Source organism: Schistosoma haematobium, chromosome 2 (genome assembly GCF_000699445.3).
Source record: "Schistosoma haematobium chromosome 2, whole genome shotgun sequence".
Lineage (NCBI taxonomy): Eukaryota > Metazoa > Platyhelminthes > Trematoda > Strigeidida > Schistosomatidae > Schistosoma > Schistosoma haematobium.
The window spans coordinates 2,180,349-2,194,344 of NC_067197.1; the positions used below are offsets into that span (position 1 = coordinate 2,180,349).

At 36.4% G+C, this 13,996-nt stretch overlaps 1 protein-coding gene across 1 annotated transcript in view; it reads right to left on the minus strand.

Annotated features, from left to right (window-relative positions):
• MS3_00006024 (uncharacterized protein) overlaps positions 1-13,996 on the minus strand; it is a 256,723-nt gene that overhangs the window by 6,969 nt on the left and 235,758 nt on the right. The window contains exons 92-97 of the mRNA XM_051214123.1: positions 10,213-10,314; positions 8,711-8,977; positions 5,220-5,383; positions 3,629-3,809; positions 931-1,129; positions 166-295 (exon numbers count right to left, since the gene is read on the minus strand). Of these exons, the coding sequence (XP_051067251.1) occupies positions 166-295; positions 931-1,129; positions 3,629-3,809; positions 5,220-5,383; positions 8,711-8,977; positions 10,213-10,314 (1,043 nt within the window). The remainder of the gene's footprint in view (positions 1-165; positions 296-930; positions 1,130-3,628; positions 3,810-5,219; positions 5,384-8,710; positions 8,978-10,212; positions 10,315-13,996) is intronic.

Genomic DNA, 13,996 nt, shown 5'->3' on the forward strand with positions numbered 1-13,996 from the left:
GTTGCGTACTTATATTTCGTCCACCCCTTGTACTAGTCTTTGCGTATTTATATAAACAAATAGAATCTTGATATTTCAGTTCCATTAAACTTTTTTAGCTTTTCTTTTGGAAAGTTCATTCATGACAAACACAAACTATAATTCAAACAAACAAAAAGAACTTACACGAAGTTTTCCACGTGAAAGATCTTCAGTTACAGTTACTGTAATTGAACTATTAGCTGTTCCATAAGGATTTGTAGCTATACATGTGTACTTTCCTGAATGTTCCGGTATTAATTGACCTCTTGCAATTCTATATACAAAGAAGAAACTCAAATGATTGAGAAAATAATCAAAGAAAAACCAACTTTTAACTAGATTCTTGTAGAAATCCTGAAGAAAAAACAACCTAATTGTTGTAATTTCATTGTTGTTTTCTATCAAATGTGAGCTTCATTCATGAAATCGAATGTCTTGTAGTTCGATTCCTACATGAGGAATTGTGAATGTACACTGCCGAGAAATCCCATACTGAAACGAAATGACCGTTCAGTGCTTTCAGGTGATCTAGCTTAGATCGATTCAAGGTTTCAACTGTGATAATACAAAACATCTTATTGAGCCATAGACATTCAATCCTTCTTAGTGCATATCAAATCCTATTGATCAAGCCACAATGTGGCCACTAGTCTATGTGACTCGATATTGTGTGCACTATGTTGAGATAAAATGGTGGTTCAAGGTAGTCAATAGGAAACCCTGTTGGTTTGCATTACAATTTTACATAAAAGTGAGAGCTAGAATCGGCCCCATCATCACAAACCCATAATACTACACTAGAGCTTCAAATTATTTACCACACTATCAATCGATTCCAATAATATACCTATAAATACCAATAAGAGATGGAGATATTCTAGTCACCTGTTTTTCTAAACAATAACTTACGCAAATATATAAATTCTTCCATAAGCATATGTATTTCCGATTAATTTTGGTAATCTACGTTCAGGAGGAGGTTTACCAGAAGGTTCAAATGTCCATTCTACTTTTGATTCAGGTGAAGATGATTCATCAGTGCATTGTAATGACATTTCATCATTAGTTGTATAAGTGATTGATCCACTACTATAAATTGCTGGAGCAGCTGTTTGAAGGGAAAAAATTTTTGGGAAAATATAATCATACGTATGAGCTGTTTATAAGGGAGGGGGCTTGTTTAACTTTCAGGGTTAAATCGCTGACATCAGTCAGACAATTCCTAAAACCGAAGGTTATTGGGAGATTCTTCCATTTTGAGTATACCTGTATAAACTGGAATTCTTTCTGGAATCATCTTCAATGTAAATATTTATTTGTGCTAACAAGCACATACATCACAATTGATTGATCACTGGGTGGTGATTCGATCTGCACTAATAAGGACTAGACAAGCATGAGATTGATCACCACCCAGTGATCAATCAATTGTGATTACATCTCAGTCCTACAGGAGGTTAGTCACGGCTCGGATAGCTCAGTGGTAACGTCTCTGACTGTGAAGCTGGGTGACACGAGATCGAATCCGCCAGGGAGCACCAGTTCCCTCAAGATTACAGGTACACCTTGCTGACGAGTGCCAAGTAGCATGAAACCCGGGTCCAGGGTTTCCTGTTGACTACCTCCAACCACCATCTAATCTCAAGCACATACATCAGTTATAAAGCATTAAAATTAAGACCTTCAGGATTAATCGTTGAATTCATGAGTCAATTAAAGCCAGACCACCGTGGAAAACTTGAAAGCACCTGACAGTTGTTTCGTCCTAGTGTGGTACTCCTCAGCAGTGCACATCCATGACCCGTTGAGGCTAGGTATTAACACCGTTAGAGGCCGGCCGGCTCAGTGGTCTAGAAGTTAAGCGTTAGCACACGTGACTGATAGGTCCTGGGTTCGAATCCCTCGGGCGGCGTCGTGAATTCGCACTGTGAGGAGTCTCATACTAGTAGAAAATGGCCATCCAATGCTTCCAGGTTTTCCACAGTTGTCTAGCTTTATTTGGCTCATGAATTCAACTAATAAACTACTAAAATCTCCACCAAACCCCCTTCGGATAATAACTTTCATGTTTGGTGGCAAATCCTTAAAATTCAAACCATATATCTTAGTTTGCGTTCATAGCTTCAGTTAGTCCTCAACATTGTTATACTACCGTATATATACCTACTAGTATTACCCGTCCCACTGAAAACATGAATGAATCTCATTATTTATGGAACATAAACTTCAGTTGAATCCGATTCGGTATTTGGCTAAGCATCAGCATAATTTAGTTGAATTGATGAAATTCGATCAAAGCATGTGGTTATTGCACACTACAACGAACAATGAAGTTGTTTCTTATTTTACCAATTATTGATTTATTATCTGGAATGACAGCTGATGTACATCTGAGAATAGAGCAGTTCAGAAAACTCATTGAACTATTGAGATTTTAGTTCAAAGAACATTTCCGACATTGTTTTACAATGTGTTTAGGCTAAACCTGTTGTATCAGAAGGGGTTTTGTGGAGATTGTAATAATTTCAATAGTTGAGATCATGGGTCAGTTGAAGCTAGACCACCGTGGAAAACCTGGAAACACTGGATGACCATTTCGTCCTATTGTGGGACTTCTTAGCAGTGCGCATCCACAACCCCGCCTCGTGAGATTCGAATCGAGAACTTATCAGTCTCGCACGCGAGCGCTTAACTACTAGACCACTGAGCCGGCATCCACCACCTGTTGTAAACAAAAGCTCATGTAGGCAAGACCAAATTATCTTTTTTTAAATGCACATTCACATATCGGTTTAGCAAAATGTGAAGATCATTTGCATATTTTTGAATTGTCTCTTACAAGCTTCATTGTTCCTTTATTCTTATTTTTATCTTGAATGATTTCATCTTTCTTTCTCTCTTCTCTTTTTTTTCAATTTTCTCAACCTTCTACTCGTAAACATTGATGTTACATACTACTTATGTCTATCAACATATGTAGCATACCAGTATCAGTTTTCAATGGTGTTCAACTGTAGTGAACTACACTTATTAATTCCTATATTCATTTTAATTGGACGTTTTTTTTCAAATCAAGTTTGATTTTGATCCAAGAGCGTAGACATAAATACAAAATGTGCTGTCAAGTAAGATCTAGGATCAAGGAAATGAAAACTTCAAATAGTACTAAACGTAAGATAAATTGTTTATCCGAAGGGGGTTTTGTGGAGATTTCAGTAATGTTATCGTTGAATTTATGAGTTTATTAAAGTTAGACGATTATAGAAAACTTGGAAGCATTGGACAACGCAATACTCTAGAGGTTAAGCATTCGCGCGTAAGACCGATAGGTACTCAGTTCAAATCCCACGGGCAGGATGCATATTGTTGAGGAGTCCTATACTAAGACGAAACGACCGTCCAGTGATTCCAAGTTCAACTATAAAATTAACCATTTCTCATTGATTTTAAACAGTTAACAAAATAAAGGTCAACCATTTAAATCATTGTACAGGGTTGGATGGAGAATACTGGTGAGCGACTTATGCTCCTTCACGAGGATAAACAGGCGTAAGTAAGTAAATAAGTAACTCATTGAAATGAAATAAACTTTATGAACAACACATACCTTGACGTTTAATGATCACATCTTGATATTCAATAAGTTTAAAGTTATATTCTTTTAATTGTAAACTAACTTGACATCTAAATCGACCTTCATCTATATATCTAGTTGAATTAGCAAAATAGAATAATCTATCACCAGTTAATACAATTTCTTTTAATGAACTACAATCATCATTTTGACACTATAGAAAGAAGAAAACAAAAAAAAGGATAAGAAAATAAGAAGAAGAGATGTAAATCGATCAATATTTATTGTTAGATTATTGAATATAAGGAATTGTATTTGGCATAAGTTTAGTCATTCAGCGTTCGTTAAAAAGATGTATCCGGGAACTAGAAGTGAACTGGAGATTATTATGGGATTTGAATATGTGTTACGTAATATTATAATTAGTTATATTACTACTGAGTTAATTACTCTGTAAGTGACCTTCTACATGAATAAGATCATTGTAATAATTGATTCTTACTTAATTACATATGCCTGTTACTCCTTGTCGAGGAGCATAGGCCATCCACCAGAACTCACTATCTAACCATGTCCTGGGTAATCCTTTCCAGCTCTTTCCACTTGCTATTCATTCTTTTCATATCTGATTCTATTTCACGACGTAAAGTGTTCTTTGGCATTCCACTTTTCCTCTTCCCTTCATGGTTCCAAGTTAGGGCTTGCCTAGTGATGCAGTTTGATGTTTTGCGTAATGTATGTTCTATCCATTTCTCTCGTCTTTTCCTGATTTCCTCTTCAGTTGGAAGTTGGTTTGTTCTATCCCACAGAAGACTGTCTATAACGGTATCTGACCAATGGATGTTGAATATCTTGCGAAGATATTTATTTATCAATGCTTGTACGTTCTTGACGATGGTTGTAGTAGTTCTCCAAGTTACAGCTCCGTATAGTAGCAGCTGTCTTGATGTTCGTATTGAAGATTGTGACTTTGATATTGGTTGAACGCTGTTTTGAGTTCCATCAATGCAGTCCTTGCTTTACCATTATCGTACTTATTCATTCATTCATTAATAAATTTTAAGGTCCTGATTTCGTAATTTTATTTTGAAAATTTGAACTTCTTTTCGCTACAAAAGCGCTCTTTACACCTTCATGTCGTATTTCTCACTTGAGAGAATCTTAAACGATATTGGTCCTTTGTGTCTTTTAGCATGCTATTTTGTAACCCTTCCCAAGGACGGTTTTGTGCTGTATATATACGTTTCGATCTGTGTCTGTTGTTATCGCTCGTGCTTCTGGCTTTTTGCGAAATATACTTCCCAATTCGGACTTCGATTTCTCTCTCTCTCTCTAGTTAGCGGGGCTGGGACGTAATAGAGTAGCTAGTTTATTAGTCTTTGGTCACAAGTCTTTGTTCCGTTCGTAGACTAAGTGAAGTCGTAACCGCTTCAAACCTAGCAGATAGTTACTGGGTTCGAGTCCCAATATGAAATTTAGCACTGAGATGTAAGTGTATACACTTTTTAAAATAAAAACAAGATACTACTCAAAAGTGCATGATCATTATATGAGTACAGACAATATCAAAATAATCGATTAAGGGCAATATCAGACATATCAGACATTTTATATAAATATTTACTTTAAACCATGTCGCTACAGCTTCTCCTGAAGTTACTTCCGGTTTACAACCAAGTTCATAATCTTGTGTTGAATCATATGAATCTTTAGGCATATCAACTGGTTCTAATATTGATTCATCTGGTTTTACACGATCAATACGTATTGATTTAATCATTGGTTTATCTATTAAGTGAGAAAAACAAAATAGGAGAAATTTTGTTAGGGGCATCATTCAATATGGATATTAGACGGTCAATGTATAGCGAAACCAACCTGAACGGGACAATACTTAAATTTCCATAGTTTCTGTTCATTGCAATACAAGAGAGGCTTGATTAAGTGACTCTTTAAGAGGACTTAAAGAATTTGTACTTCTGATACGGTGGAAAAAGATGAAAAGTTACTGAATGACACATTAATAGTAAATGGTTATCCACTAAAGCTTATTAATAGGTATAAAAGTCAGTTAATGCCAAGACCTCTTATTTATTCAGTTCCAAAGAAAAAGAGTTTATATCTATCTACCATATAGAGGCGCATCTAACAGTATAGTCTTAAGGCAGAGATTGAAAGCAGCCATCGAGAATACATATTTTGCTGCTCAGTTGGTAGTGATTGAAAAGTCTAAGGTCGTGATTCCTAATAGACCCAAACAATGCACTAATGATTACGTCACATCCCATTGTATTTACCAATTCACATGTTTGTATGGACACACATACATAGGGAGGAGTAATCGAGCAATACAATCAAGGATCAATGGACATGTCCCTAAATGGCTTCAAAATCATTGTGTGTCAAATGATCCGATCAACGTGGGAGGTAGAAACCCAAGTTCATCGATAACAAAACATTAAATTGAAATGAGGTACAAAATTGACATTCATACAGCTTTTAGAATGTTGTATAGACATTGTCAAGGACGAATTCTCAAGTTTATTGAAGCCTTGTCTATTGGTAAATTTAAACCTCCCTTATGTATACAAAAACAATTTGTCGTAACCTTGAATTTACCTTAGTAATCCTTGCGTTATTCTATGTCCTAGGATAACGCGACAATTTCTTATTCTTTCTCTCTCCTTTATTACCTTTTATACTTGAACTTTCATTTAATTGACCTTTATTAATTGTCATATAAAAATGCCTTGACAAGTATATGTGTGTGACCAGATTGTTCGAAATGTATAACGCTAATACATCACATTTTCATCAGATCAACTTTGTCTTCTCATTGTTCTATTGAAATATGGATAGTATTCAAAGTTTATGGTTAATGAACTGATTAAGATTTATTATTATTAATGGCTTGATTCATTATTCTATATTTGGTACAAGCCAGTAGGTCCTGGGTTCGAGCCCCGCGGGGGGAGGGTTCGTGGATGCGCACTGATGAGGAGTCCCATACTAGGACGAAACGGCCGTCCAGTGCTTCCAGGTTTTCAATGGTGGTCTAGCTTCAACTGACTCATAATTTCAATCTGTGACAATATAGAATTCTCAGAACAAGTTTCTTATTTGTTGATTGTTCCTAACGTTCAATATTGAGTGATCACCAGTTAGATGTTAACAGTTCACAAATCTACATCTGAATAATGTTCAGTTCATTTCGATTTATAATGCGCCATCAACCATCATGTCTCTGATTGGACTCTTTTGTAACTTGTACAGTGGAAGGTTGTAAAACTTTTCAGAAACACACCTTAATACATTATGAAATCGATTAATAGACATAGTGAACTGTTAAAACAAACAAACAAGCAAACAGAACACAGATAACCTGGTGTTATACGATCTAGTTGGATTTTATCTAAACCACATATGTCTAAAATATATGATTCATATAATAAAAGCTGAAGTTGTGTTCTGGACTTAAACGGGTAGGACAAAGACAATAAGAACTAATAAGGGTTTGGAGTTGACTCTAGGCTATTTTTAATGGTTAACGTATTATTGGTTAGGCACAGAGCCATCATCGTATAAGTCGGTGCTTTGAATCTGTTATAACTTGTGGCCTTGTGCCCTCTATCAATATATATATATATATATTACGTAATGATACCGCCAATTAGAGAATAGTGATTAATCGTCCAAACCAATGACGTGTAAATCTCTACGAATATCCTATAGTACTTATCGGTCATACTTCTTGCCTAGCCCTGCCTGCCTGTTCAGTCCAGGACACTAATCTCAGTCTCCACGACATGAATCAAGTATTTCAAATAAACTGGGTTTATATACAAACCAAACAGACCATATCGTACCATAAAATAGGAAACAACATTTGTACAAGAATTAGCCAAATGTGGCTATGAATGTGGGATACTCTAATTAATAGACTAGGCATAACTGAAGAATGGTCAATCGTATATTAATCGTCTATGCGTCAAACTAAAGCTTATAATAAGAGGAGTGTAGATATACATCATCTAGTTACTGAATAGTTATACAATAAGAATATACGTATAATATTTGTCCATAAATAGTTCCCGAAAGTTAACACTCATAATTCTCGTCAGGATATAACAGAATCAATGAGATAACGCTCCGGGAACTATACACATGGACTTTGATTCATCGACCATTTTGATGATAAGTAGTATGAAAGAATAGAAGAACAAGTAAACGGTTCACGTGACAATGCTTTGACTCCATATCATTTCAGATATTTAATGAGGCAAACAATCTAAGTAATGCATCTTCTTAAAATATACTGCATCACAAGACAAGTCCTCACTTGTCATCCTCAAGGTCAAAGGAGATGAAGGAGACCAAAGAACACATTACGTCGAGAAATAGAGACAGACAAATATGAGAAGAATGAACAACAATAGGATAGAACTGGAAACGAAGGTATAAGTAAGTAAGTAATCTTCTTAATATACTCATCATCAAGTCTAATCTCAACAGATTTCTATTGAGTTGAGTGTAAAATGACATAAGTCATTATTTAACCTTATCCTCACTAAATTCACCAGTTTATTATAATCTTCTCATTCAGAGATTTTTATATCGGTTTTAGATCAGTTCATGATCTGAATCAAAAAACTTAACAATCTCCACAACCCCTATACTGATAATTACCATGTACTCACTAGTGACTAGCTTCGTGAGAAAATTCCCGGAGTTCTGGTGAGAAGCCGTGACCAGTGGAGCTAATCCGTGTCGGGTAGAAACAGGTGTCTACAATGGAATATGGTCGCACAACTTCGTGGATTGGTTGACGTTAGACATTAACACCATTGGATGCCGGCTCAGTGGTCCAGTAGGTTAAGCGTTCGCGCACGAGAATGAAGGGCCTGGGTTCGAATCCTTTGAGTGTGGGATCGTGGATGCGCACTGCTGAGGAGTCCCACGATAGGACGAAACGGCCGTTCAGTGCTTCCAGGTTTCCAACAATGGTCTAATATCAATTGGTTCATGATTTCAATCAAAAAACTTAACAATCTCCACGACCCTTATACTGATTTTTATATATTTGATTATTAAAATTGATCATTACAATTGACTTACTTCTCACATTGATAATAAATGGATGTGATGATGTATTATAAGTATCATTATATGATGCAATACATCGTACTTCATATACTGATTCATCTGATATAGTTGTACTTGGTAAACGTAACTTATTTAATTGTAATTGATTAGATCTCCAACCAGAAATATCTTCAGCACCTTGTCTTGGATCTGTATCTCTTATCCATATACCATTTTCATTACCTAAATTCATTTCCCATTGATAATTTGACGGTTCTACACGTTCACCAGTAATAAGATCTATAAATTAAAATGCGAATACATAAGTTTCTAATTTACAATGTCTAAACTAAATGAAAACAGTCAATAGTTTATAAACTAACAAAAACAACCTAGAAGAGTGTTATGCTCTTGTAGTGACCTACTTTTATCAAGAGAACGCGATTTGTTTAGTGGAAACAATTATTATTATAACCAATTGTACCAGTGATTGTTTTACTGTACTTGCTTGTTTATCTGTACTAAAGACATTCTCCCTTCCTTTGATTGTGACCTTTGCACGAATTCGGTTACGCTCAGTAGTTTCACTTGTACTCTTTGGCACGATCTCAGTATTCTTTCGATACCACGAGATCGTCAACAAATACATCTCGACTACAGCCATCAACTGCCTTCTGATATTTGGCTTACGGTTAACTGACATATAGTCTTCCTGTAGTGGTGATCATAGTCAACCACAACTCGACGCCACACTACACTAATAATTTTTAGATGTTGTCGAAGATTTATAGTTCAGGTGGAGTTTTTTTTCTCTAGGACAGATTGGTTTGGTTGGTGCTGAGACTTTCATTATAGTTAGACGTTTTTACTAATGATGATGTTGTACAGAAGAACAATGAAAGCTACACAACTAAACCATTCAACTCAGAGAATAAAACTCCACCGGAATAAAACGAAAATAAGAAACCAATTATAACATATAATGTTTGAAACATTTACGGAATTAAACTTTATTTCTGGCCAATTAGTCTTCATTAGTCTTCGAATAATAAACGGAAACTTGGAGAACTATGAAAGCCATCGTACAGAAGATACAAGTGTTTATTAACAGTTGTCTACACAAAATGTTTCGGATTCGTTGGCCAAACTCTATCGGCAACAACCTACTGTAGGAGAGAACAAACCAGATCATAGTGGAGGAAGATATCAGGAAGAGACGTTAGAAGCGGATAGGACACACATTGAGGAATGCACCCAACTGCGTCATGATGCAAGTCCTCACATGGAATCCTTAATGCCAAAGGAAAAGAGGAAGACCAAACAACACATTAAACCGAGAAAACGAAACAGACAAATATGAGAAGAATGAACAAGAATTGGATGGAACTAGAAAGGAAGACCCAGGACAGAGTGTGTTGTAGAATGCTGGTCGGCGGCCTATGCTCGATTGCGGGTAGCAGGCGAAAGTCAGTTAGCAATTGTTTAAATAACAGTAATTACGTAATCAATAATTCGATAATAAATATAATACTTACCATCAACATAACATGTTAATGTTTTAGAGGTACCAGTAAATACATACAATTTACTACGTGATTCTTCATCGAATACTCTTACATTGAACATTTCACGAATCTCTAAAAATATCAAAAAGAAGACAAATCATGATGATTGTTGCAAATTGGATAATAAAAGCACCAGTAACACTGGCTACAACATTTGCAGACGTTACTGAAACTTCAGCTGTTCAGTGGTATGAGTATTGCAGGGATATATGTGCAATGAAAATGACAAGTTTACACGAGTCGTTTAGAGGAGTTAGTAGAATCGTCAAAATAGACGAAACAGTATTCCGGAAGTGAGAATATAACGGAGGACGTAGTATTAAGGAAGACTGGGTAAGTAGCACGTCCATAAATATACCTCACAGGTCTTTGGAATTTACAACAGATCAACCCAAAAGTGACACTTTTAAAGGGTCCGAAACCGAAAAGGAATGACAATAATACTATTTATACGGGAATACATGCAGCAAGGTACCACGATATACACGGATGATCGGAGAGCCTACGATGCCTGCACAGACTTGGATATATGCATTATGTCGTTATCCACGAGCTTCATCTTTTGTGGACCCTACAACAGGAGTGCACTCTAACAATATTGAAGCTATGTGGTCGAAGCCATAGGAGTTCTTACGACCGTATCGTGGCACGAGAGGTCGACTATTATAGAGCCATATGGATGAGTTCCTCTACTGTATGCACTACGATTTCAGAACCTCTGAACCTCTTTCAAACCTTGATATGTTTTTGAACTATGTAAAAGAAGTATATCCACTTTAACGCTTTGGTTTTTTATAATATATTTTTACTTTATACTAACTGTCTTCTGATTAGCTAATATTTTAAAGATCGCTTAAATTCGTTCAAAAGTCATCCATAAATTAGAGTCTCGCCACTTCAACTAGTCCACGAAATTGAGTAACACGTCAACCATTATCTTCTGTGAGTTACTATCTCATAACAGATCCGGTTGAACTCCATAGGTTACTGTTTTATATATGTAAAGTTGATCAGATAAAGAACTATTGGTTAACGAAGGATATTGAACATTATGATTAGTAAACTCTTCAGAACTACCAGCTATAGTTTTATTATCAATTGAATACATCATATCATATAAGTTAACTCTGTATATCACTGATGTCAGATTCAGTGGCTGATACTTCTAACTACAGTTGATTTAACACGACAGATCTTTAATGTTAAATTAGACTTGCAATACTTAATATTCAAACACATTTTGTTATCATTACAGCCATATATACAATCATTGAAATACATCTACACTGTGAACTAAAGAAATGGCTACTACATCCAAGGACAGCAGCAGGCGTGAAAATTACCCAACCCCGGCACAGGAAGGTAGTGACGAATAAAATACAGATGCGGGACTCAATTCAAGCTCCGTAATTCGAATGAGTACAATTTAAATCATTTAACGAGGACCAATCGGAAGGCAAGTCTGGTGCCAGCAGCCTCGGAAACTCTAGTCCCAAAAGTGTGAACTAAACAATTATCCACAGTCGAAAAGAGATCTCATGTGATTATTTAAAATAAATGTAGAAATCACTATTGATATTTGTGGAGATTTAACAGTTGAATTCGCAGTTCAGTCTCATCTAGACCACCACTAAAAACCTGAAAGCACTACACGGTTATTTCTTCCTAGTATGGAACTATTCAACAGTGCGTAGTCATGATCCTGCACGTACGACTAGAACCCAAGGACTTCAGTCTCACGTACCGTCATCCAATAGTGTTAATGTTTTGAAATTGTGGACGTACACTACTGAGGAGTCCCATATTAGGACGAAATGGTCATCCACTGTTTTCAAGTTTTCATTGGTTTCTATCAACTCATGAATCCAACTATTCGTGGATTGGTTGAAGTTAGACATTAACACCGTTGGATGCCAGCCGGCTCAGTGGTCTAGTGGTTAAGTGCTCGCGCGCGAAGCCAGTAGGTCCTGGGTTCGAGCCCCGTGTGGTGCGGGATCGTGGGTGCGCACTGCTGAGGAGTCTCATACTAGGACGAAACGGCCGTCCAGTGCTTCCAGGTTTTCAATGGTGGTCTAGCTTCAACTGACTCATGATTTCAATCTGTGATATTAAAAAAAGTTTAAAAGTCATATTCGTTTCAAGCACAAGATACTACTAATTCATTTGATCAATACCATTTGTTACTACTTTGAATTCTGTTGTTTAGGGCACCGAGAAATTGTAAAAACAATGATTCATTAATATTAACAAAAATGTTTACATTATGTTTATTAATTTAAATGTTGTTCATGTCTGTTTGTTTGTTTTTTTTCTATTTTTACGAAAAATATTTCTTAATATTCATCTCCCCCCCTCCGGTTTTTAATCACTAAGGTAGTTTTCTGGACATATTTAGATGTTAGTGAAAGGAAGAACACAACTACCACGAAACTGTATACAAAAATTAGAGGAAAATTACAGTTTTAAATGTGAGCAGAATAAATAAGAAAATAATAACAGATGTTTTCATTGAACACCAAATGTTACTGTAGTTTCAATAATCTCGGTTGTTTATATCAAAAATATGAAGGGTATTGGAAGGGTGGCCTGTTTCAATATCTAAGCTAATTGCTCTTGCCTAACATCTAGATATTTTCACAATTGATTGATCACTGTGTGGCGATCAATGTCATGCTTGTCTACTCCTTATTAGTGTAGATCGAATGCTATCGATCATGTTGCAATGTGGCCACCAGTCTAGGTGACTCGACACTGCGTGCACTATTGTGAAATTAGATGGTGGTTGGTCACCACACAGTGATCAATCAATTGTGATTACATCTCAGTCCTACAGGAGGTTTGTCACGGCTTGGATAGCTCAGTGGTAACGTCTCTGACTGTGAAGCTGGGTGACACGGGATCGAATCTGTCAGGTAGCACTAGTTCCCTCAAGATTACAGGTATACCTTGCTGACGAGTGCCAAGTAGCACGAAACCCGGGTCCAGGGTTTCCTGTCAACTACCTCCAACCATCATCTAATCTAGATATTTTAGCAAGTTATATGTTTTCTATTTGTTTATTGATTGATTCCATAATCTATTCAGTTGTGTTGATAAACATCTATCATGAGTACTACTACAATTAACAGAAGTATAAATTAGAATTTAAGCATCTAATCAAAACTGATCAAATAAAGTTCGGAATGTTAATATTAGGAAAATATGAATTAACATGAATAATTTCACATCCATTGTGTAAATTTAAACTCAGTAACTTGATTAATAACACACTTCTGTTTGAAGTGATAGGGGATGTGAAGGTGTTAGGTTCGAGTCCCCCACTATAAACATCAATTGATTCATTTTAAATAAAGAGAAGGGAGAGTCGATGATTTCATTATTAGGTAAATACATGCCCCCAAATGCCCTGGTACGGCCGAGAGTGCGGAGAGTCCGCTCTCCCTTTCCAAATGCTCTCACATGAACACGCATATATAACCTCTGACAGGGAATTCCTACTCACTGCCTTCTCGCACCACGGGTGTTGTTTAAGAAATTGAAAGGACGAAAAACGAATGTCCGGAGCTTTAAGCGGGTTGGTGGACATGGAGAGTCCACCTAGGAGGGTTGGAAAACCCTCATTCCAAACCAATAGTGCACATGGGCTCCAGTATCCTAAATGAACAAATGGTGTATGAACCAATCGTTGGTCACTGGCTACCATGAGACTGAATCTTCTTACGATGCTCTACTGCCTTGTTGATCAGACCATCAG